Genomic DNA, 27,078 nt, shown 5'->3' with positions numbered 1-27,078 from the left:
CCTTTGAATTAGTATTTTATATTCTTTGGGTATATACTACTGGAGTTTAAAGAACATTAATCCTATTCTGAAAAGCCTGGGCCAAACACAGGAGGCAGGTCCCTCTCCATGTACTCACCATTCTATCCATCCTTTGTCCTCTAAAATCTGCCCCTTCCCCCACCACTCCATTAAAACTTAACCATCACTTTTCAAACCCAGGGGACACTTTATCTTTTTTGGCCTCCCTACTACATTTGATACTCCTGTCTCTCCTTTGTCACCTGTATCTTGGTTTTAGTGATATTATTCCCTGCTTTCTTGCTTCCGTACCTTAATCTCCAATGTACTTTTCTTTCTATCCTTTAAAACATTGGTGTTCCCCCAGAGTTTCATCCTCTGTCCACTTTTCTCCTTACTCTGCCCTTAACCTCTGGGTGTTATCAACCATGACATCAATTATTTACTTAACAAATATTTGAGCACCTATGTGGTAGATGTTGGCAATACAGCACCAAATGAGACAGTGTCCCTGTCCTCATGAAGCTTAGAGCCTAGTAGCAAAGACATACATTACAATAAGAAGTGTTTCTTGCCTTTATAGAGATGATCAGTGCATGAACAAAAGGAATAGAATCTATATAATAGAGGCCCTTGACATAAATAACGTAGGGCATTCTGGGAGGAAGTGGCATTAAAGTCAAAACTGAAGCATGAGTAGGAGGGAAAAAGAATTACAGGCATTGGTACAATATTGCAGGCTCTGAAGGAAGACAGGTGCCTGGAGTGAAATGGCTGAGAAAAGTGGTATGAGATCTGACAGAAATAGGTTGGGATCACATCAGACAGGGTTGTAAAGGCTTGGTTAAGGATAAATATTCGTTAGAAATCCATGATACCTAAATTCAAAAAACCTTCAAAAATACTGCCAGCCATCATACCAATTCTACTCTTCACAAAAATTACTTTCCTCAACCTCTAGCTTCATCTTCCTCCTTCATTTTAGTGAATGATCTCATCTCCTACTTTTCAGAGCAGAAACACCTTTATTCTGATTCCTAGTGTTCAGTCCTCCTTAATGCCCATCACCCACTTACTCCATCCCCCTACCCATCTCCTTTCCAGCAACCCTGTTTCCTATAGTTAAGAATCTCTTACTGTTTGCCTCCCTGTTTTTGTCTTATTTTTCCTTCCCTTCCCCTATGTTCACCTGTTTTGTTTCTTAAGTACCACAAATGAGTGAAATCACAGAGTATTTGTCTTTGACTTATTTTGCTGAGCAGAATACCCTTAGTTCCATCTATGTTGTTGCAAATGGGAAGATTTCATTCTTTTTGATGGTTGAGTAATATTCCAGTGTGTGTGTGTGTGTGTGTGTGTGTGTGTACACACACATCTTTTTTATCCATTCCTCTGTTGATGGACATCTGGGCTCTTTCCATAACAAATGAATTCTTCCAGTTTTTAAGCACATTCGTACCTCTCCAATTTAAACAAAACCAAATGACCTTTATTTGACTCCCTTACTTCCTTCAGGGCCAAATTTCTCCAATAAAGCTGTTTCAATTGTTTCATATTGTACTCATGATAATCTGACTTCCATCTGTCTCCCATCAAAACAACACTCACTACAGTCAATAACTCCCCTGTGTTGCTATATCTTGACTTCTCATTGGCTTCAAAATTTGCCATGCTCCTTCCGAAACAATTTCTTCTCAGATTCTGAAAACTGAAACTCCTTTTCCTCTTACTCTTCTGGACATTTTTTTTGGGGGGGAAGGGGGCTCCTTATAGACTCATTCCCCATTTATCCTAGATTCTCCACGGTTTTAACAAAAAAGTTATCTAACATCTGCAGATAATCACAAATTTACACTTAATTTTTTTTTATTTTTTTTAAGATTTGAGAGAGGGAGAGCGTGCGCACATGCAAGGGTGGGAGAAGGGGCAGAGGGAAAGGGAGAGATAATCTGAAGCAGACTCCCTACTAAGCTCAAACCTGACAAGGGGCTTGATCTCACCACCCTGAGATCATGACCTGAGCCAAAATTCAGCCAGACACTTAACTGAGTCACCCAGACACCCCTAAAATAAATAAGTAAATAAAATTTATTCACCTGAGAGAACATGTGCATGAGTGGTAGGAGCAGCAGAGGCAGAAGCAGCAGCAGGTTCCTGCTCTCCTGAGTCCAATGTGGGGCTAGATCCCAGGACATGGAGAGCATGACCTGAGTCAAAGGCAGATGCTTAACCATCTGAGCCATTCAGGTTACCCGCCTCACCACCACCAAAAAGAGTATTTTAAAGTAAACTCTACCCTCAATGTGGGGCTCGAACTCATGACCCCGAGATCAAGAGTTGCACATGGTATGACTGAACTAGCCAGGTGCCCCATGAATTTACACTTTTAACCCACAACTCTCCAGACCTGTCAATTCATCATATATACTTTAATGTCTCATAAGCACTGTGAATTGAACATACCTAAAATACAAACTATAATCCTTTCCCCAAAGCCTTGATCCTTTTCCAGTATCTCCTCTCTCAGTGAATAGTGTCACTATCTCCCTTGCTATGCATTCTAGAACCCTAGAGGTCATAACTGAAAATTTGTATTGAATCCCTCAGCATCCAGTCAACCATAATAACAGCAACAAAAATAGCCAACATTTATTGGGAACTTATTATCAGGTCCTGTTTTAAGTCATCTTAATTTGGTTATCTAATTTAGTCATCACATCCACAGGTGGAAGTTATTATCACCAAGTCCGGTGGATTTTACCTCCTAAATTTCTTGAATATGTCATCTTTTCTTCATTTCTATTGTAGCTACCACCTTAATCCAAAGGACCATCTCACTGAGTTACTGAGTAACTTCCTGTTTGGTTTGCCAACAACCACTCTGAGAGCTCTCTCATTTGCCACGGATCAGACCATCTTTTTCAAAAGAAAAACACTTGCAGATCCCTCCTCTTTCTCAGAAACATGCATGCACAACATACATCTGAAGGGGCTTTAGAATAAAGGCAACCCCTCCACCCAACTTGACTTATGAAACTATGCCTGGGCAGGTCTCTAGCTACTTCTCCAGATTCATCTTACACTATCATCCCTCTTATGTTCTGTGTTCCAGTCACACTGGCCTTAAGTCAGTCTCTTGAATTTGCCATTCTATGGTAAGCAGGTCTCTGACTTAGGGCCTCTGCATTTGCTGTTCCATCTACCTAAGAGGCTCTTCCTTAAGGTGCCTGATTACCATGTACTCTTTTAAAAAAAAGTTTGTTTATTTATTCATGAGAGACACAGAGAGAGGCAAAGACACAGGCAGAGGGAGAAGCAGGCTCCATGCAGGGAGCCCTATGCAGGACTCGATCCTAAGACTCCAGGATCACGCCCTAAGCCTAAGGCAGACACCCAACCGCAGAGCCACCCAGGCATCCCTTAACATGTACTTTTATTTCAGCTCTCAGTTCATTCACCAGTTCCTTGGGGGAAATTTTCCTAATGGTCAAATCATCCACTCATCTGCCCTCATTGTATCATGTTCTTCTCTTCAATAATACCTACCACTGTTTCAATTTTACATTTTTTTGTGTGACTGCTTGACAAATGTCTCACTCTCCTACTAGACTAAAACTACATCAGGGCAGAGATTGTCTGGTTTTGCTCATCACTTGCAAGTACAGAATCTAGCAAAATGCCTAGCATGCAGTGGCTCACTAAGTATTCACCCAAATGGATGTGTTAGAAAGCCAAACTGAGCTAGATGAATAAGTCAATAGTGAGCTAAAAGAAAAGGGGGCAGTGAGTCTACCCATCCTCTGGTTTTAACAGGGAGGAGAGAGGTATTATTTATAGGGGAGTGTTGAGACTAAAAATGGATGGACTGGTTTGGGTGGATGGTTAAAAAAATTAAAGAAGTTAAAACATGCCTAAATGCTAGACTCCGGTAGAGAAGAAGTTAAAGATGCTCAAAAGAGATGTAATAACAAACAATGTAACTTTTCTGACTAGGCTAATATTGAGGGATTCAAAGCCCAGGTGAAAACACTGGCTTTAGATGAAAAAGAGGCAGCTTCTCCATTGTAGCAAAATAAAAAATTGTCAAAATAGGTGTATAGATTTGGGGGTAGAAATCTAAGAGTTAGTTCCAAAATAATGTCTTCTATTTATTTACACTATCAAAAGGGGGATGATCTATTGAAAGCAAGCAAATAGAGGACTCATTTTAGAGGAAAACAGTAAAATTAACAGAAAGCAGGACTGATCACCAGTACTGACAGCTGAGTTGAAATTAAGACACCTGACAACGAACTGCCTAGTAATGGGATATATTCCATCTGTGCTTGGAAACCTTGCACAAAAAAGGTAAATAGTCATCAATGCTTTTTGCCAGACAGATATGAAGAAAGGATGGAAGGTCAAGAAAGCCTGGGGGCATTGGAAGGAAGCGAAGAGAGAGATGATTATCTCCTAAACTGGGCAGACAAAAGAAGACAGCCTGGAGTCAAAAATAAGAAAGTCTGGATAATGGGAGTAGTCAATGGATGTTGTTGGTGGAATTAAATGAGACAAAGCATGTTAAACACATTGCAGAATGGCTGGTAGAAAATAAATGATCAAGAAGTGTTTCTATTACTGAAAATTTAATGCAGGAAGTTGTATTATTCACCCTAAAGATTAATGGCTAGTAGTAATTTACAGTCTTGAAGAGGTGAGTATACAGAAGTCATTTTAGTTAGTAAGTAAGCCTAGTTGACTGCTCAGCATCCAATCCTTAAATCAGCTTTTTTGGTTCTCTTAATTCTCAACAGGGTTTTAACATAAGGTTTTAAATTCTAATTATACTTTAATTCACTTAACAGGGGGAAACTGTAAACTATAGTGGTACTTAGGAAGATCTTACGACATATCCCTTAAATGTTAAGGTTCTCCTACACTTAATTAACACAAGAGCAACAGCAATTGGACATGAGCAGTAGTGATTATGATCCAGCCCTACTTTGTAGAGCTCCTCTATAGTGTATCAGGTAATAAAATTAATATAAACAAAAAGGGAGGGTGGCGCAGCGGTTTAGCGCCTGCCTTTGGCCCAGGGCGCGATCCTGGAGACCCGGGATCGAATCCCACGTCGGGCTCCCGGTGCATGGAGCCTGCTTCTCCCTCTGCCTATGTCTCTGCCTCTCTCTCTATCTCTGTGTGACTATCATAAATAAATAAAATTAAAAAAAATAAAAAAGGGAAAAAAAAGTGCTCAACCTATTTAAGTAAGATGCTCCTATATACCCAATATAATGGCTAACGTTATAAAGACTGACAATATCAAGTGCTGACAGGATGTAGAATAAAAGCCTAATACACAGCTGGCATTAGCATAAACTGGCACAACCTTCAAAACATTATGACAGTTATCTATTAAAGTTGAGTGTAGCATAGCCTGTGACTCCACAACTCCCAACTCTCAGGAGTACTTCCCAACAGAAATGCATACATGTGCACATCTAAAGACATGTACAAAACATACAAAAATGTTCAAAGTAGTACTATTCTTCATAGTGCCAAACTAGAAATAACTCAAATGTCCATAATGATAGAATGGATAAACTGTGGTGTATTTATACAATGGAATACTAAATAAGTAAATACAATGAAGATGAAGTAGAGCCACACGGAACATAATAAATCTCACAAAAATAATGTTAGCTTTCAGAAACCAAGACCCAAGAGTATGATTCCATTTATAAGTTCTAAAACAGGAAAAACAAATCTATGGTGACAGAAGTTAGAACAGTGGTTACATTTAGGGGGTGGGTAGTGATTGAGAAGAGTGTAAATGGAGACCTCTGGTGTGTTCTTCATGTTCTACTTCTTGTTGGTGGTATGTATATTTTGTGATAATTCATTGAGTTGCATGTTTATGATTTATATCCTTTAGTGAATCCTATACTTCTTTGGAAAGTTTACTTGAAAACTAGAAATGACTGCAAGGATGATGAAGGAAAAGGCTCCGTAAGAAGGAAAAGGCACCAGCAGAGACTGCTGGCTCTGAAGAACCCCCGTTCACTACTACACATAAAATTGGCTATTAGGCTATCAAGAGATGAAATGACCTAAATCATATTTATCTAAGATCACAAAACTAGTTAATGGTAGAGCAGGATTGGAATTCAGGTATTCTAATTTTACCATATGCTCAACTTCTTGTAAGAATGTTTCTGGGTGTGTACAGAGGGGTCCTTTTCATCCAGGCACTCGTTACTCTGATCCCCAAAGTGATGAGGTCATATGGGGAAGCAAAAATAGTCACAATATAATATTCACTAAAGAACAAAAACCCTCATAAAATTGGTTCTCACTCAAACATTCTTCCTCCGGCTCAGACCAGTTTCTATTTCTGCCAATTCCCAACAACTGCCCTTGTCAATCATTCTTGGTGAGTCTCTACTGTTATGATGTTAAACAAAACAAGTACAATGTAAATCAACTGCAAAGTGAAAACTGAAAAATCACACAAATCTTGCAAAAGATGCAAGATTCCACCAAGTTGGTAAAAGTTCTACTGGAGAATACCCGAATGACATGTAAAGCTATTGACAAAAAGAGAATCCAACAGATTAAGGTCAGTTAACCGCTGTGAAAGAGATCTCTGGTTGTTCACCCAGCTTCTATTTCCCCCTTCCTCCTCAGTAACAGTAACAGAATCCTGATTTTTTCAGTAACTTTATTTCTAACTTAATAAATAAACAGATGTTAATATAGTCTAACGCTAAGTATAAGAAAGGGATATGAATCAGAAATTTTCAAACCCAAAGAGCTAAACATCCAGTTTCAGAAAATCACCTCTTCTTTCAAGTAAACAACTGATGCTGCAATCCCGTTGCACCCTATCTACATAAGGAATGAGGCAATGCTTTACCACGCTGGAGTCCACAGACAAAAACCACATATCTGGAGGGGAGTGGGAGGACTGCTGGAAACAAATGTGAGCACTGGTGAATGGTGTTGGACCTTTAGAAGCCAACACTTGTTAAATGCACCAGTAATTTGAAGCCGTTGGTGTTGTAAATGTAAAACGCTTTACATGAAAGGAACTTGAATGGATACGTGAAAATAGATACGTGAAAGTAAGTTACACATAATACTGAATTCAGAGGTCCACAGCTACTTCAGCACCAAAGCCAGGAAAGGTTTAAAGGCATTTGGACAGATACCTACTGCATTCATGCACCACGCCAGCCGCTGATGAACAAAGACAAGCTCCCAGCAGTGAGAGTTTGCTTAATGAAACCAGAAGCCTCGGGTCTTCACACAAATCTTCAATCCCTGTACCGTTGTCCATATTCTCATCAGAATCACTAGATAAGCAAACCAGCTTTTGCCATTATTCATACTCACATCCTGCTTTTGTCCTCTTTAAAGACAGGACCACGATCACAAAACAGAAACACTCCCACGTCTCCTCAGATACGTATTATTATTATTATTATTATTATTGAAATAAAGCTTACGGAATAAAAAAAAAAGTAACCAAGTGACTTTGATATGCTCTTTGGTAAAAGACGTCAGGGAATTAAAAGACAAACAAACAAACAAAACCCTCTCTAGTCTACATTCTCCCTGTTAAAATCCATTCTTTTCATAACCCACCTTTTTGCCAACGCGGAGACTTTCATTAATGCGCCATACATCAAAGGCAGAACAAAGAGCTCCTCTTAATCACAGAGGCGCACAGGGGCCTTAAAACACTGCGCGGTATTTATTTACCCGTGACTGTGTTTGGCTTTAAATGAACACGTACGGGAGGATTTGTCTTTGACTACCTCCACCGGGTGACACAGAGGAGGGGCGGGGAATCCTTATTTAAGACTAGCTGATTTCAGGCCAGCGATGCTTTTTTTTTTCCTCCCCTTCTTCGGGGGCCTGGGATTGGGCTGTGCCAATGGGCTCCTTCGCACAAGATCTCACGACACCTTGGAGCGGCTCTCCGAGGGAGGGATCCTCGCCTCACAAAGAGATAATAAGTAGGGCAGAGCTGTTACACAACCGACGCGCTTTGCCGAACGCCAGCCCGAGGAGTCAGTCCCCCGCAGCATCAGCAGACGGGCACGCTAGCGCTCGAGAACGGCCTAACGAGACCCGCCGCCACCACACCGCACACCGCACACCGCACACCGCAGGGTGGCTGGCGTGCGGAAAATGGCAGGAAGGGCGAGCACCGCGGAGGAGAGCCGCGGTCCCCCGGGCGCGAGTCCCGGACCCCCCCCCCCCGGCGCCCGTCCCTCCCACAAAGGCGGTACCTGTTTCCGCATGTTATTCATGACGCCCATGAAGCCCGCCAACAATTTAGCTTCTTCTCGAGCAGCAAGTTTCTTCTCGGTCTTCTTCTTGCTGCTCTTCTCCACCCCGGAGGCTGCCATCCTCCGTCAGCTCGGTTCACGCCCGGGGTTGGCCGGGCCGAGCGAGGGGTTGGTCGCACGCTGCGGGCACGCTGGGGCTTCTGTTTACCAAACACCGCGGCCGGGACTGCGGCTGCAGCGCCCTACTGCCGGCGCGGCCACGGCGGAACGACAAGGCCTGGCGGGCCCCCTCAGAAACTCACCGGGAGGCGACGTCGCGGGCTCGGCGGCGTCCCGACAGAACCGGAGCCGGGCCGAGGAGTCTGCGCACTTCACTCGCGGAGGGGGCGCGGGGGGCGGGGGCGCTACGGCGGGAGCAGGGGGCGGGGCCTGTGCGTCACAGCTGCGCGCGGCTCCCGGGCGGCGTGACGTGACGTGACGCGACGCGACGAGGCGAGGCGAGGCGCGGCGCGGGCGTGTTTGTCGCCGCCGGGGGCCGGCGGGATTTCGACTTGCAGCGGCTCCAAGGGCGTGCGTGCTCTTCCGTTTGCCCAAGTCAGGTTTGACGAATTTAGATTTTTGTAGCGAAATTTTCTTTTCTTTCTTTCTTTTTTTTTTTGGATACGTAGGCGGTAGGACGCAGGAGGATGTCTCCCGTTAGAGTAAGCACCGGAGGAACCGGGTTGGTGTTTTCTTCCCTGCAGCATCAGACACTGGCAAATTGTAGGCGCTCGATGTATACTTATTACAGGATGAAAGATGATCACGTACTGCAAACGAAAGGCATAATATATGCAACACGAGAGTTATTTACTTGGGATTCATAAAGCAAAAGCACCCAGTCCCGACGGCGTCTCCTTGATGTGGAATGCCTGCTTATTTAGGCTGGTTTACCTGCTGTTTCAGGTGTCAGCTCCAAAAAAAAAAAAAAAAAAATCTTAAATTAGTCCAGTGTGTCTTCCCCAAGGATTCTACCGGGACACGAAGCTCAATCACAGAGCTCATGAAAAGGCCTTAAAAAACAACAACAACAAACTATAATAATTTCTTTCCAGTGTATGGTAGTATACAAGATGATTTGAAATGGTACATTATTTTACATTCTGAACATTTTCTACATATCCTCTTAATTTTCTACCTAGGTCTATGCAGGTATAGACGGAGACATGCTTTATGGGAAATAATTTACACTACTGAAGTATTATGCTTTCTCTTGAGGACAAATGATATACAGTAACTCAAATGAAAGAGCAAGTGGCGTCTAAGCCTCCATTTTTATCAAAGAGTAAGGCATTTATTTATGCCTATGTGCTCTTTATCTTTCTTCTCTTAATCTAGAGGTTCTTAGGGATCCCTGGGTGGCGCAGTGGTTTGGCGCCTGCCTTTGGCCCAGGGCGCGATCCTGGAGACCCGGGATCGAATTCCACGTCAGGCTCCCGGTGCATGGAGCCTGCTTCTCCCTCTGCCTGTGTCTCTGCCTCTCTCTCTCTCTGTGACTATCATAAATAAATAAAAATTAAAAAAAAAAATTTAAAAAAAATCTAGAGGTTCTTAGATTTTCTATTTTAACTAGTCAATGGCTTGAGGTTCTGGAGTGGACCCTGGAGAGAGAAACCATTCGTTCCTCATGAAACGAGAAACAAGGAAAATTTTGTTTACTTTATTAAATGACCCAGAACGCTGAAGAATAGGAGTGTGTTTAAACATTTCTTTTAGGGATGCCCGGGTGGCGCAGCGGTGGAGCACCTGCCTTCGGCCCAGGCGGTGATCCTGGGGTCCCAGGATCGAGTCCCACATCGGGCTCCCTGCATGGGGTCTGCTTCTCCCTCTGCCTATGTCTCTGCCTCTCTCTGTTTCTCTCTCTCATGAATAAATGAATTTTAAAAATCTTAAAAACAAATTTCTGTTAAAAATTGAAAGGAAGTGGAGAAGCCCTTGGGAGACACTAAGGATCCATGATTCAAAGGTAGAAATGTGAGAGATGAAATGGAATACTATTCTGTAACAAGGCAAAAGAAACAAGGAACAGCAATCATCCTACTTGAAACATTTCTTTCACATACTGCAGAATATACCTCATTTTATTCTTCATTATACTTCACAGTTATTGCCTTTTTTTTTTTTTTTTTTTTACAATTTAAAGGTTTGTGGCAACACTTGTACTGAGCAAGTCTATCAGCACAATTTTTCCAACAGCATTTGCTCATTTTGTGTCCGTGTGCCACATTTTGGTAATTGTAACAGTATTTCATATTTTTCATCATTCTATATTTCTTATGGTGCTCTTGATCAGTGATCTTTGACGTTACCATTCTAATTGTTTTGGGTTACCACAAACCACCTTTATATAAGATGGTGAACTTAATAAATGTGTGTGTTCTGACTATTCCACCAATCAGCTGTTTCCCTGTCTCTCTCTTTTTAGACCTCCATATTCCCTGAGACACATCAGAATGGGAATTAGGCCAATTAATAACCCTATAATGACTTCTAAGTGTTCAAGTGAGAGGAAGAAGTCACAGGTCTTTCACTTTAAATCAAAAGCTAGAAATGATTAAGCTTAGTGAGGAAGGCATGTTGAAAGCTTGAGATTGGCCCAAACCTAGGTCTTGTGTACCAAACTATTGGCCAACTTAGGAATGTGAAAGAAAATTCTTAAAGGGAATTAAAAGTGTTACTCCAGTGAACACACAAATGGTAAGAAAGTGAAACAGATTTACTGCTTATATGGAGAAAGTTCTAGTAGTATGGATAGAAAATCAAACAAGCCACAGCATTCCCTTAAGCCAAAGCCTAATCCAGAGCAAGCTCCTAACTCTCTTCAATTCTGTGAAGGTTGAATGAGCTTCAGGAATTTTATGCTAACAGATTGGTTTGTGAGGTTAAGGAAAGAAGCCATGTCCATAACACAAAAGTGTAAGATGAAGTAGTGATGATGTAGAAGCTGTAGCAAGTTATTTAGAAGATCTAGCTAAGATAATTAATGAAGGTGGCTACATCAAACAACAGATTTTTCGTGTAGGTGAAACAGCCTTCTATTGAAAGAAGATGCTATTTGGGATTTTTATAGCTAAAGAAGAAAAATCAATGCCTGGTTTTAAAGTTTCAAAGGACAGAGTTACTCTCTTGTTAGGGGCTAATGAAGCCGGTGACTTTAAGTTGAAGCCAATGCTCATTTACCATTCCGAAAATCCTAGAGCCCTCAAGAATTATGCTAGATTTACTCAGCTTGTGCACTATACATGGAACAACAAAGCCTGGGAGATGAGACATCTGTTTACAACATGGCTTACTTAATATTTTAGGTTCACCTTTGAGATCTGCTCAGAAAAAAAGATTCCCTTCAAAATATGATTTCTCACTGACAATACTCCTGGTCACTCAAGAGCTCTGATGGAGCTGTAAAACAAGGTTAATGTTTTCATGCCTGCTAATACCACATCCATTCTGCAGCCTGTGGATCAAAGAGTAATTGTGACTTTTAAGTCTTATTATTTGAGAAATACAATTAATAAGGCTATAGCTGCCATAGATAGTGATTCCTCTGATGAATTTGAGCAAAGTAAATTGAAAATGTTCTGGAAAGTATTCATCATTTTAGATGTCATTAAGAGCATTTGTAGCTGAGTGAAGTAAGTCAATCGGAGAAGGACAAACATTATATGTTCTCATTCATTTGGGGAATATAAATAATAGTGAAAGGGAATATAAGGGAAGGGAGAAGAAATGTGTGGGAAATATCAGAAAGGGAGACAGAACATGAAGACTCCTAACTCTGGGAAACGAACTAGGGGTGGTGGAAGGGGAGGAGGGCGGGGGGTGGGGGTGAATGGGTGACGGGCACTGAGGGGGGCACTTGACGGGATGAGCACTGGGTGTTATTCTGTATGTTGGTAAATTGAACACCAATAAAAAATAAATTTATTTTTAAAAAAAGCATTTGTAACTCATGTTTTAGAAAGTATTTCTGAACAATGAGCTACTAAGTAACTTATTCATTATAGAGCACTTTCCTTTCCAGGAACTATGCTGGGACACCTGGGTGGCTCAGTGGTTGAGTGTTTGCCTTTGGCTCAGGGCGTGATCCTGGTCCAGGAATCGAGTCCCACATCGGGCTCCCTGTGAGGAGCCTACTTCTGCCTCTGCCTATGTCTCTGCCTCTCTCTGTGTCTCTCATGAATAAATAAAATCTTCTAGGAACTATACTGAAATATCTTAAAACATTATTTTAGAGGTGCCTAGATGGCTCAGCCAGTTAAGTGTCTGCCTTTGGCTCAGGTCATGATCTCAGGGTCCTGGGATGGAGCTCCATGCTCAGCAGGGAATCTGCTTCTCCCTCTCTCTCTGCCCCTCCCCTCTCCTGCTTGTGTTTTTTCTCTCTGTCAAATAAATAAAATCTTTTAAAAAATTTTTTAAAAGAGCATCACATGCTACAGAGAAATCAGCTGTGAAAGGAAGAGTCCATTGAGGCAGCAAACTTCATTGTTGTCTTATTTTAAGAAATTACACAGCCTTTAGTAGCCACCACCCTGACCAGTCATCAACCATCAACATTGAGGCAAGACCCTCCACCAGAAAAAGATTTTGGCTGGTTGAGAGTTCAGATGATGATTACCGATTTTTAGCAATAAAATTATATTTTTAATTTTTAAAAAAGATTTATTTATTTTTGAGAGAGAATGAGAGATCATATGCATAAGTTGGGGGAAGGGGCAGCAGGAGAGGGTGAGAGAGAATCCCAAGCAGACTCCCCACAGAGCACAGTCATACAGAGCTCAATCCCAGGACCCTGAGAGGAAATCCAAGAGTCAGCTACTTAACCAGCTGAACCAACCAGGTACCCCAATAAAAATATTTTAAAATAAGGTATGTATGTTGTTTTTTAAGACATAATGCTATTGCACACTTAATAGACTTCAGTATAGTACACAGAGGTTAAGCATGAAACTTTGATGCCAGTCAAGCACCCCCACTCTTTACTCATTCAACTTTGGGCAAATTGCTCAACTTCTCTTATGCCTCAGTCTCTTTATTTGTAAGAATATAACCTGCCACACAGAACTGATATAAAAATTACAAAAATGCTTAAGTTGGTGCTACCCTGAGACAAATAATATTACTTCACCGAGTTAATAATTTCACTATTCTTATTTAATCCAGAATTGCCAAAATGTGTTCCTCAGAATACTAATGCTATGAACCATCCCTACCTCCCCCTAAAATAGGATCCCTGTGATTACAACTTTGGGAAATAAGATAGCTGTTCTTAGAGAAAATCTACAATATATTTGCATATGAAGTGTTCGGCAAAGACTTTGCTGTACCTATTGCTTGAACCTAACCAACTTTGCCACAGTATTCTGTCTTTTGAGGCATCGGGTTAGCCCATTCTTATTTTCCATGAATTACTCAATTCTCCATCTACTTATAGTATGCATCCTAAAGATGCACTTGTTCTACGGGACCTTACTTACACTTGGTACAGCTTATTGGGTCAAAGTTGAACACCTGAACCAAAGGAAGCTAATTAATAAAGTGCTTGGGAGTTTTTTTTAAAAAGTAAGCATATGCCCACTAGATAAATCACTCATTCAACCTATAGGTATTTACACCAGAGAAGTGAAAGCATATGCCCTATAAAGATTTATTTAAAAATATTTATAGGGATCCCTGGGTGGCGCAGCGGTTTGGCGCCTGCCTTTGGCCCAGGGCGCGATCCTGGAGACCCGGGATCGAATCCCACATCGGGCTCCCAGTGCATGGAGCCTGCTTCTCCCTCTGCCTGTGTCTCTGCGCCTCTCTCTCTCTCTGTGACTATCATAAATAAATAAATAAATAAATAAATAAATAAATAAATAAATAAATAAATAAATAAATAAAATATTTATAGAAGACTTATGTATAAACCCTGAAACTGGAAACAATTCCATGTTCAACTGTGAAGATATTAAAAAAAAAAGAGTGATATATCCATACATTGGAATACTTTGCACCAATAAAAAGGAACAAATTTGGATACATGCAAAAAATGGATGAATATCAAAATAATTTTGCTCAGTAGAAGAAGGCAGGCAAAAAAAAAATGCATTGTATGAGTCTGTTTATATAATTCTAGACAATGCAAACTAGTCTGTATTGATAGAAAGCGGATCAGTGGTTGCCTGGGCTATGGGTTGGGGTCGGGGAGGGACAAAAGGGAAGGATTACAAAGGGGCATGAAGAAAAATTTGAGGAAGCTCTAATGGCGATGTCAGCAAGATGGCTGAATAAGACTTCCCTTACTTATATTCCCTCCTCAACAACGACAATTTGATATCCATTCATGAACAAAAGTGCCTTTGTGAAAGCTGCAGGATTCAGTTAGGAGATTGTAAAACTCCTATGCAGTCCAAGAATTAGGAGAGCTGTTTTGGGAGGACAGGCCTGCAACTAGACAGCTGACCTACATACTGTAGTCCCATACCTCTGAAGACTTAGCTACAGCCTTGTTTGGCTTTGGTTCTGTTACCAGCACCATACCCCAAGGGATCTGGGAAGGAACTTGCCTACTTGTGGGTTAGGTAATAGCCATACAGCCCTCAGTCCAGGCTGTGAAAACTGAAGTAGCCCTTGAACTGGCTTCTGCCTCCCTTATCCACAGTCAGGAACTCCTGGAGAACATCGATTCAAGCAGATGAGAGAGCCTTTGTGGAAGTCCAAGGGTCAAGCAGATAAGATCTAACACACTTTGGAGCCCAAACAAAATTCAAGACTGAATGCGTTGGTGAGGTTAAGAGGAACAGTTTGACTCTATTTGCATCAACTGTCCTACAAGGTAGTGCAGCTCAGTACTAAGAAAACCCATCTCAGCTCCTGATTTTCCCCCACAGGGGAAATTAAAAGTATGTGAGTGAACACCTAGCTTTTCCATCTGTGTAGGATGCTGCCAAAAAGCCTCATTTATCCCTAATCCCAATCCAGAGTACTGAGTCAGGAGCTGCATGAGGGTGGTCGGTGGTGGTGGTGAGAGGGTAGAAGTGGTGAGTAGCTGGGAGAATAGCAAGCAGGAATCGGGATGACTGTAAGGGACACAGATCCTTTAACCCTGACATGGACTCCATTGGGAGGCTTTCCCATGAACCACTGGGGATGTCTTGTTTGCAGATCCCCCACAGTTGGCTCACAGGTACCCCCAGCACTCTCTGTGCCTCCCCTACATACACTTATACCCCATGGCCAGGTCCCTGAGCACACTCCCGATAGTAGTGAGAGAAAGCTTTTGCAGACAGCTAGTGAGCACATACAGAAAGCCCAGATCTGTAAGCCTGGGAGAGACCACAAATTTGAGAATTTAGTGCTTCCTTTGGGAAAACATAAGGGAGGCTGTCAACACTTGACCAAGACAAGGCATATGAATTTAAGAATTCTGCCACAAGAGGGAGCAATAGACATGAAGCAAGCATATTCATAGAAGGTCTGAGACAGCCTCAGTATCCCTAGTATCCCTAGCAGCCTCAGTATCCCTAGCAGGGCCTAGCAGGTACGGCTCTTCCAGTCAGTCAGTAAAGACAGGGGGAAGGGGACTGCCACTTCAGATGTAAAGATAGCAACACAAAACTTCAAGAAACATGAAAAATCAAGGAAACATGACATCACCAAAGATCACAACATTTTTTAAAAAATTTTATTTTTTAAAGATTATTTATTTGAGAGAGAGTGTGTGAGCACAGGGAGAGAGGCAGAGGGAGAGAATCCCAAGCAGACCCAGTGCTAAGTATGGAGCTTGATGCAAGGCTCAATTTCAACCTAAGAACAGAGCCAAAATCAAGAGCTGGATGCTCAACTGACTGAGCCACTTAGGCACGCACCTTTTTTATTTTTTATAATTTTTATTTTTATTTTTTAAATATTTTATTTATTCATGAGAGACACACACACACACACAAAGAGAGAGAGGCAGAGGGAGAAGGAGAAGCAGGCTCCATGCAGGGAGCCCGACGTAGGACTTGATCCCGGGTCTCCAGGATCAGGCCCTGGGCTGAAGGCGGTGCTAAACTGCTGAGCCACCTGGAGTGCCCACCCACCTTTTTAAAAAAGTAGGCTCCATGCTCAGTGTGGAGACCAATGTGGGGCTTGGACACACGACCCTGAGATGAAGACCTGAGCCAAAATCAATAGTTGGACGTTTAACCAATGGAGCCACCCAAGTGCCCCTCACAACAATTTTTCAGTAACCAACCCCCAAAACATGAAGATCTGTGATTTACCTGATAAAGAGTTCAAAATAACTTTTTAATTTTTTTAATTTATTTTTTTAAACATTTTATTTATTCATGAGAGACACAGAGGGAGGAGAGAGAGAGAGAGAGGCAGAGACATAGGCAGAGGGAGAAACAGGATCCATGCAGGAAGCCCAATGTGGGACTCAATCCCGGGACTCTGGGATCACGACCTGAGCCAAAGGCAGATGCTCAACCACTGAGCCACCCAGGCATCCCCAAAATAACTTTTTAAAAAAATATATTTATTTATTCATGAGAGACACAGAGAGAGGGCAGAGACATAGGCAGAGGAAGAACCAGGCTCCCTGCAGGGAGCCCAATGCAGGACTCCATCCCTGGACCCTGGGATCACACTCTGAGCTGAAAGAAGATGCTCAACCACTAAGCCACCCAGGTGTCCCTCAAAATAATTTTTTAAGGAAGCTCAATGAGCCAACAGAAAACACAGAGATAATTCAATGAAATTAAGAAAACAATACATGAACAAAATGAAAAGTTTACCAAACAGATAGAAATCATAAAAAAGAACCAAACAGAAGTATTAGAGGTGAAGAATACAATGAATGAAGTTGGAAAAACTGTAGCAACAACAACAGAGAACATCAACAACAGAATGGATCAAACAGAAGAAAGAATCTATGAAGTGGAAGACAAGACCTTTGAAATTATCCAGTAAGAGGAGAACAAAGAAAAAAGAATGGAAAAGATGGAACAAAATGTACATGAACTATAGAATACTATCAAAAGAAGTGGTCTGTGAATTACTGCAGTCACAAATAGAGAAGAGAGGAGAAGAGGGGTTGTGGGGGAGAAGGCTTATTTAAAGAATTGATGGCTAAGAACTTCTCAAATCTGGGGAGAGATTTGGTCACCCAAGGCATGAAGCTTTATAGGTCCCCCTAAGAATTCAAAAAGATCTCCAAGATCCCTGGGTGGCTCAGCGGTTTAGCGCCTGCCTTCGGCCCAGGGCGTGATCCTGGAGTCCTGGGATCGGGTCCGCATCGGGCTCCCTGTGTAGAGCCTGCTTCTCCCTCTGCCTGTGCCTGTGCCTCTGCCTCTCTCTCTCTCTGCCTCTCATGAATAAATAAATAAAATCTTTAAAAAACAAAACAAAACAAAACAAAACCCAAAAAGATCTCCAAGATGCAGTGTAATAAAAGTGTCAAAAATCAAAAATAAAGAGACTATCTTAAAAGTGGCAGGGAAAAAGAAACTTGTCTCTTACAAGGGGACTCCCATGAGTCTATCATCAGATTTCTCAGCAGAAATTTAATCTAAATTTAAGTAGATTTAAAGTAATTTAATTTAATCTAAATTTAAGTAGATTAGATTATCTAATCAAAAGGCATAAAGTGGCTGAATGGATGAAAAAGCAAGACTGGACAATATACTGCCTACAAGAAACTCACTTCATTTTTAAGGACACACATAAGCTCAAAGAAAAGGGTTGTAAAAAAATTTTGTGCAGATGAAGCCAAAAGAATACAGGGTTAGCTGTACTTATTATATCAGATTTGGTCACCCAAGGTCATAAAGCTTTTTAGGTCCCCCTAAGAATTCAATTCAAAAAGATCTCCAAGACACAGTGTAATAAAATTGTCAAAAATTTTAAAAAAAAAGAGACTATCTTGAAAGTGGCAGGAAAAAAGAAACTTGTCTCTTACAAGGGAACCCCCATAAGTCTATCAGCAGATTTCTTAGCAGCAATCTTAAAATAGCAAGTAGGATGATATATTCAAAGAGCTGAAAGAAAAAAACCTGCCATCCAAGAATACTTTATCCAGCAAAGTCATCCTTTAGAAATGAAGGACATAAAGACTCTCAGACAAACAAAAACAGGGAGTTCATCATTACTAGACTTGCCTTGCAAGAAATGCTGCAAGGAATTTTTCAAGATGAAATGAAAGGATGCTAATTGCTAATTGGTAACATATGAAAATATACAGCATGCAGGTAAAGGTAAGTATGTAGTCAAATTCAGAATATTCTAATAGGATAATACAGTGATGTGTTTACCATTTAACCCTCATAAAAAGGTTAAAGGATAAAAGTATTAAAAATAACTATAGCTACAATAATTTGCTAATGAATAAACAATATAAGAAATATGTGACATCAAAAACATTAAAGGCTAAAAGGGTAGAGTTTTGGTATGCAATTGGAGTTAAGTTGCTATCAGTATAAAATATACTATAAATATACTATCAGATGTTTTATATAGCCTCATGGTAAAATGTAGAAACCTACAATAAATATACAAAAGACGAAGAGAAGAAGTCAAAGCATACCACTATGGAAAATTGTCAATTCACAAAGAAAGTGAGAGAGGAAGAAAAGAACAAGAGAATTACAGGGGCACCTGGGTGGCTTGGTCGGTTGGGTGTCTAACTCTTGATTTTTGTCTCAGGTCATGAGACAGGTCCTGGGATTGAGTCCCACATCAAGCTCCAACTTCAGGGGGAAGTCTGCTTAGGATTCCCTCTCCCTCTTCCACTGCCCCTCCCCCCTCAAGTGAATAAATAAATCTTTTTTACAAAGAACAAGAGAACTACAAAATAGCCTGACAACAATGAGAAAAATGGCTTTAGTAAGTCTTCTGTATGAATAATTAACTTTAGGTAGATTAAATTATCTAATCAGAAGGCATAAAGTGACTGAATGGATGAAAAAGCAAGACTGGACAATATACTGCCTACAAGAAACTCACTTCATTTTTTTTTTAAAGATTTTATTTATTTATTCATAGAGACACAGCTAGAGAGAGAGAGGCAGAGACACAGGCAGAGGGAGAAGCAGGCTCCATGCAGGGAGCCGGATGTGGGACTGTATCCTGGGTCTCCAGGATCACGCCCTGGGCTGCAGGCGGTGCTAAACCACTGCACCACCGGGGCTTCCCAATTCACTTCATTTTTAAGGACACACTTAAGCTCAAAGAAAAGGGTTGTAAAAAAATTCTGTGCAGATGAAGCCAAAAGAGTACAGGGTTAGCTGTACTTATATCAGACAAAATAGATTTTTACTCAAAAGCTGTGACAAGAGACAAAGAAGGTCATTATATAATGGTAAAGGAGAAAATAAATCCAGAGTATATAATGATTGTAAATACATATACACTCAACATTAGAGCACCTAATGTATTAAGCAAATAATAACAGATCTAAAGGGGAAAATAGACAAAACAAAAAAACAAAAAAACCACAATGATACTAAGTGACTTCAATACCCTCCTTTCAACAATAGATAGACTATTAAAAAGAAAATGTTGAACTTAAACTATACATTAGACCAAATAGACAAATAGACCTACTAGTATATAAAGCATACACAGAGCATTCCATCCAGCAACAGTAGAATATACATTCTTTTCAAGCACACATAAAACATTCTCCAGGATAGATCATATGGGAGGTCACAAAACAAGTCTTAGCAACTTAAGAAGATTGAAATCATACCAAGTATCTTCTCTGACCACAATAATATGAAAACAGAAATCAATAACAAGAGGAAAATTGGAAAATTCACAAAGAAATGGAAAGATATCCCACACTCATGGATTAGAAAAATTAATATTGTTAAGTATTCCTACTGCCCAAAGCCATCTATAGATCCATGCAATTGTTGTCAAAATTCCAGTGGCATTTTTCACAGAAATGGAAAAAAGAATGCTAAAAATTTTATGGAGTCACAAAAGACCCTGAATAACCAAAGCAATGATGAGAAAGAACAAAATTGGAGGGACCACACTTAGCAATTTTGAACTGTCCTATAAAGCTGTAATACTCAAAACAGTATGGTACTGGCATGAAATATGCTCATAAAGCAATGGGATAGAATTGAGAGCCCAGAAATAAATCCTTACCTGTAAGGTCAACTAATAGTTGAAAAGGGAGCTATAATAAGTGTCTTGAAAAAGAACAGGATAATCTCATGCAGAAGAATGAAATTGGACCCTTAAATTTCACTACTGATAAGAATTAACTCAAGGTGAACTAGGGAATTAAACATAAGCGTGGAAACTATAAAATTCCTAGAAGAAAATGTTCGTCAAAGATTCCATGACTTTGGTCTTGACAATAACTTTTTTGGATATGACATCAAAAGCACAAGCAATCAAGGCAAAAATAAGTAAGTGGGACTACACAAAACTAAAACGTTTCAGCACAGCAAAAGAATTAACAAAATGAAAAGACAATCTACAGAGTGGGAGAAAATATTTTCAAACAAACTAGTTGATATTAATATTCAAATTATATAATATTCAAACTATATATGTAATAACCATACAACTCAATTGCAAAAAACAATCAGATTTTTAAATGGGTAGAGAACCTGAATGGACATTTTTCCAAAGAAGACATACAAGTGGCTAATAGATACATTAAAAGGTGCTCAACTAAACATTAGGAAAATGCAAATCAAAACTGCAGTGAGGGATCACATTACACCTGTTAGAATGGCCATCATCAAAAAGACAAGTGATAACAAGTTGCAAGGATGTGAGAAAAGGGAATCCTCTTGCACTGCTGGTGAAAATGTACAGCAACTATAGAAAACAGTATGAAAGTTCTTCAGAAAGTTAAAAATAGAACCACCATATGATTCAGGAATCCCACTTCTGCATATATATCCAAAGGAAACGAATCAGGATTTCAAAGACACATCTGCACTCCCACATTCATTGAAGCATTAATCACAATAGCCAAAGATATGGAAACAACCTAAGTGTTCATAATGTGATATATATATATTTGGTATTAGTATTATTACATATAAATTATCAAATTGTATACTTTAAATATGTGCAATTTATTACACATCCATTATTCCTCAGTTGTTTTAAAAAAAAACAACTATGAGGTCATGGAGATTTTGTATACATGTGAGCAAAACACTGTTATTTGAACTGCTCAGTACTTTTATTTTTATTTTTTAATTAATTTTTTTGAACTGCTCAGTACTTTCAAAGAGTATCTGAAGATTTTTTTTCTCTTTAAGTGGGCATCTGCTTTGCCTGGTATTTTATTTTTCAACTTAAAATCATATTCATTTTTTAAAAATTTAAATTTTTTAAAAATTTATTTATGATAGTCACACAGAGAGAGAGAGAGAGAGAGAGAGAGAGAGAGGGAGGCAGAGACGTAGGCAGAGAGAGAAGCAGGCTCCATGCACCGGGAGCCCGACGTGGGACTCAATCCCGGGTCTCCAGGATCGCGCCCTGGGCCAAAGGCAGGCGCTAAACCACTGCGCCACCCCGGGATCCCCATTTAAAAAAAATTTAAAACCAATTAACATATAATGTATTACTAGTTTCAGAGGTAGAGATCAGTGATTCATCAGTCTCATATAATACTTAGTGTTCATTACTTCAAGTACCCTCCTTAATGCCCATCACCCTAGTATCCATTTCCCCACCCACCCCCCTCCAGCAACCCTCAATTTGTTTCCTATAGTTAAGAGTCTTTTACGGTTTTTCTTTCTCTCTGATTTCATCTTATTTTATTTTTCCCTCCCTTCCCCTATGTTTATCTGTATTGTTCTTAAATTCCACACATGGGGGAATCATATATTTGTCTTTATCTTAGTTATTTTGCTTAGCATAATATGCTCTAGTTCAATCCATGTTGTTGCAAATGGCAAGATTTCTTTTTTTTTTTTTTGATGGCTGGGTAATATTCCATTGTATATATATAGCACATCTTCTTTATCAATTCATCTATCAATGGACATCTGGGTTCTTTCCATATTTTGGCTATTGTGGACATTGCTGCTATAAAAAAAAGCATCTAAAGACTTAACAGGTTTGCATATTACAGCTTGTTTACAAGATAATTTCTCAAATATAATGTTAATTGGGTGCATACTCTGTGTCAAGAACCATACTACCATCTCCCCATTTTACAGATAAGAACACAAAGCTTAGGAAAGTCGAGAAGCAGCTAATAAATGGCAATATCCAGATAGGAAATTAAATCTGCCCAATGCTGGGCTTCAGGTGCTTAACAACCATGCTATCTCTACACCTTTCTGAATTAAATTTATTTTTGAAATTTTTATGCTGTGTGGAAGGTAATCAAGAAATGAATGAACATTTATCTCACATCTTCTGTGTGAGAAATACTATAGCAGAAGTCAAAGATATGTAACATAGTCCTGGGCTTCTTCCACCTTCCCTAAAAAGCTTAGATTCTATTAGGATTACAAGACACCTGAAAGCATCAAAGACATCATGGTAGCAAGTGAAAATAGTCAGGTGAGTGTTTGTAAGAGTGTCTTTTCAGCTCTTATCCAGCTCTGCCACTGCTCTCAGGAGAGAGTGAAGGAATGAACATTTAGAATATCGGTTAATTTTGTTGGACCCATACTGTTTTCTTAGCTTTTCTAAAGTGTCAGAAGACCTCCTTTGATCCTTTTGTGAAGATACTTGATGAGTGGAGGGATCATTCACCTGGAGAGAAGAGTCCCAAGTGGACAAAGGAAGCTGGTAACAAGCTTGCAGACATTGGGATCACCTTTTTAAAAAGAGCTTTAGATTTGAAATAGGACAGTGGAGGGGAACCCTGGGTGGCGCAGCGGTTTGGCGCCTGCCTTTGGCCCAGGGCGCGATCCTGGAGACCCGGGATCGAATCCCACATCGGGCTCCCGCTGCATGGAGCCTGCTTCTCCCCCTCTGCCTGTGTCTCTGCCTCATTCTCTCTCTCTCTGTGACTATCACAAATAAATAAAAATTAAAAAAAAAAATAAAATAAAAAGAAATAGGACAGTGGAAACGTAGGTTTTGGGGAAATCCTTATCAATATGACAGGCAGAAAGAATATTTTTCAGTGCTATTTAAAAAATTCCTAATGAGATTGAATATCTTTTTTTTTTTTTTTTAAATTTATTTATGATAGTCACACAGAGAGAGAGAGAGAGAGGGGCAGAGACACAGGCAGAGAGAGAAGCAGGCTCCATGCACCAGGAGCCTGACGTGGGATTCGATCCTGGGTCTCCAGGATCGCGCCCTGGGCCAAAGGCAGGCGCCAAACCGCTGCGCCACCCAGGGATCCCTGAATATCTTTTCATATGCTTATTGGCCATTTGTGTTTTTTCTATCATGGATTGCCTATTTATGTCCTTTGTTCACTTTTTAAAAAAATTTTGTAAGCATTTTCTGCTGAGGTGAGTTTTAGGCAAATTGAGTTTAAGAGAATGTAAATCATTGAAGATGCATAATGAAGTCTCCAAGAAAAGAATACAATGAGCAAAAGTAGATTACTGATTCATAGCTCAAAGAGAAAAAGGATCCTGCAGAGGCAAAAGGGAAGGATTTAGAGTGACCTGGAAAAACATGTCCCTATATGATCCTTCCCAGTCACATTTCCTTTTACTAACAATTTAGTGTGCCATGCATGACTGGGGGAGGTCCAGTCTTTTTGAGTTTTCTTCCTTAAGTATATGCAAGAAGCCCCAGGGGTGCCGATTTATGTCCAGATGTTTGTCATTCTAACTATATATTTTTTAAAAAGATTACATTTATTTACTCACGAGAGACACAGAGAGAGACAGGGACACAGGCAGAAGGAGAAGCAGGCTCCATGCAAGGAGCCTGATGTGGGAGTCGATCCCTGGTCTCCAGGATCACACCCCGCGCTGCAGGCGGCGCCAAACCGCTGCGCCACCGGGGCTGCCCTATAATTTTTTTTAAAGCAAGCCTAAAAGTCAGTGTACCATGGATTCCATGGTACACTAGAGGATTCCATGGAACTGCCCTGATGCTGTAACTCCAGAATGAGCTGCTGATGCAGGGTTGGCTAAGACACCTGGTAACTGTTTTCTGGAATCACAGCAGTTTGAAGACATACCTTGACTAGGTTATGTTTCTGGCGCCCAGTGATCATATGTATCATCATTACTGTTGCTGGAGCTGAACCTCAGCAGTGCTGCCTGCTGACCGTGGCCAAGACAAACAGCTGTGGCTCAGAGCTATGGCTCTAATTATGCCACCAAGGATATTGTAGATCCTAACCCAGACTATGGTTGTTCCTCATTGTACAGGGGAGAAGTGCACAATTCATTGTCAGATGGGATCTATGCAATATAACCCAGCCTTACCACCTTCAAATGCTTATGGTACACGCAGGCCCAAGTCTGCCTCCCGCTGGCTGTGTTAGGGTACATTCAGTAATGAATCCAGATATGGGATTCACTTTTCCCAGCTCATCTCTTCATCTGTCTTTCCCTGTTCTCATGGTAAATTACCTCCTAGGGAACCTTGTTGCCTAATTTGGGTTGGGCTGTTTAAGTTCATCAAACAATTTTGATTCTTTTGAACTTGAGAGGGAAAGTTCTCACTTCCATTCCTCCTAAAAGTACTGTCAGGTGTTGGTCAATACACTGTCTTTCCCAGCAGCATCTAAGTTTTCAACAGCAGTGAATACCTTTGGGGATTGGAGGGTACTATCAAAACATCCTGTGGCATTACAAAAGCACCTTCTCTCGCTATTAATCAGGCAAAGTTAACCTGAAATGTTGAATTCCCAACAGAGAGGGGCTATATCTATGATGTTAATGAAGCTTAAGTGTTATTTACTCTGACCCCTTCCAGATGATAGGAAGGGCCCTCACAATATATTCACATGCTTGTATATTTTTATAAAAATTGCAAAAGATATTTTTGTATTGTTTTTCTTAAAGAAGTTTTCTCCCGCCAATTATATGACCATTAGACCCTGGATCTATCCTTGATCTCAGGCAAAACTTTTTTGTTGTTTAACTTTTAGGAAGCAGAGTGGCATAATAGCATCAAGCCATTCTGATTCCATCCTGGCTTTCACTTCTTACTAGCTGTGCAATCCTAGGCATGTTCCTTAACCTCCCTGAACCTGAGGTTCTTCAGCTAGAAAATGGGGATGACAATCTGTGTCTTGCAGGATTGTTGTGGGAATTAGAGTACCTAGTATGGTGTTTGGTACATAGTAATTAATCAAAACCATTGTGTGTTATTACTTTGTCAACTGCAAAAAGATCTTTGCTTTGGTGGAGTGGATACTTATTTCCCACATTTCTTACATATCTCTTTATTCTCTCGTCATACCTACGGCTGATCAAAAAGAGTCTTGAACATGATAGGACAGGCCAGGTGAATGGGGCTCTGCTCTGAACTCTTAACTGAGTAATTCAGTTGCCAAGCAGTATTCTTTTTTCCAATCTCAAATTTGAGGTTTTCTGGGTGGCTAGATTGCCTTAACTCTCTCAATGTTATATTACCAAAAAATTAATTAATATCTGATGTAGAAGAGATGCTAGGGATTGAAGCCAATGGCCAAGAAAGAATTCTTGAGACATCCTTTGGTGCAAAAAGGCAATTTCATTAAAGCATGGGAACAGGACCCACAGGCAGAAGGAGCTGCACCAGGGTTATGAGGAGAGGCCAATTACATACTTTCAAGTTGGGAAGGGGCCAGGGAGAGTATAAATCTCTCAGGAATTTTGAAAGCAAGGTTTCTAGGACCTTGGTGTGTGTGTGTGGGGGGGGGGGCGGCTAGCTATTATTGGGAAAAAGTCATTTATTACCGTCTAATAAAACCTTAGTCATGAGATCCTTCAGATGTCTATCAGTGAGCCATATGCTTGGAGGATGATTGCCAACACGTATCTTGGGGGATAGAGATAAAGAAAGCTTCCAAAGGAATTTTTTTATATTAAAGTAAACTACAGGATCCTGGGGATTGGGCTAAGATCGCCTTATGTCCTTAGCAAACTATTGACATCAAGGCAGGTGAATCCCTACAGGAAGGTCACTCTGCCTGTTTCAAGGACTTGTCAATGGGCTGTAAGTAGCTAGGAGACTTAATAATTTTTCTTCTGCCATTGTTTCCCACATCAATATCTAGGCAAGAAGTTTAGAAAATGTCTTTCAAAACCATTTATATTGGGTCTAAATCTCAAAGAGAAGATTCGATATTGAAAGTATTATTAAAGAGTCAACGTTCTTTCGAATGTGTTGGGAAAGGGACAAGGCGGTGGTCTTCAGCCCATATGCCAATAGGTTTATTCAAGTGGCCATGACCAGGAACACAGTTGTTCTTTTTTTTTCAATTCAAGTGCCAAACATATTTAGTCTTCCAAGCTATATGATGGTAAAAAACTATAGTCACACCCTCAGTTTAAAAAATATGAAATATACACATAGGTGCTCTAATAAAAAAGACTTAGGAATCAAAGAAAATATCTCAAATGCACTCAAGGAATTATTTGGAACACAGGAAATACAAGAAGATTGGTACATTTCTTATAATTGCTTAATTGACTGTTATGCCTGTGGGTCACACTCTAATTCACTGTAACTATAGCTTGTAATTGAAATGTTGTTTTAGTTAAGAAGACAACATGACAATGAATCCTTCTATGAAAGGATTTCTGCCTGAGGCATTTAATTCTGCCTCAGAACTCAGGTCAAGTGGGTAGAAGAAGCACATGCTTCTGAATTCCTTACTACTGAGATTTAACATCTTTGTCTGGCT

At 40.4% G+C, this 27,078-nt stretch overlaps 1 protein-coding gene across 9 annotated transcripts in view; it reads right to left on the bottom strand.

Moving 5' to 3' along the window:
* KLHL7 (kelch like family member 7) overlaps window positions 1-8,696 on the bottom strand; it is a 65,994-nt gene extending 57,298 nt beyond the window's left edge. For 2 of the 9 annotated variants that reach the window (XM_025464351.3, XM_025464352.3), the window contains exon 1: window positions 8,277-8,654. Coding sequence is in view for 1 of the 9 variants with exons in the window: in XM_025464349.3 (XP_025320134.1) it covers window positions 8,277-8,396 (120 nt within the window). In the remaining 8 variants the exon portion in view is untranslated. Of the gene's footprint in view, window positions 1-2,463; window positions 2,524-7,626; window positions 8,003-8,276 lie in introns of those variants that run through there. The other 7 variants (XM_025464354.3, XM_025464356.3, XM_025464350.3 and 4 more) reach the window with 6 other exon arrangements.
* Window positions 8,697-27,078: the final 18,382 nt, after the last annotated feature.

The sequence above is a fragment of the Canis lupus genome, chromosome 14 (assembly GCF_003254725.2).
Source record: "Canis lupus dingo isolate Sandy chromosome 14, ASM325472v2, whole genome shotgun sequence".
Classification (NCBI taxonomy): domain Eukaryota; kingdom Metazoa; phylum Chordata; class Mammalia; order Carnivora; family Canidae; genus Canis; species Canis lupus.
The sequence above is the reverse complement of the archived record's forward strand: the minus strand, read 5'-3'. Positions and strand labels throughout refer to the sequence as shown.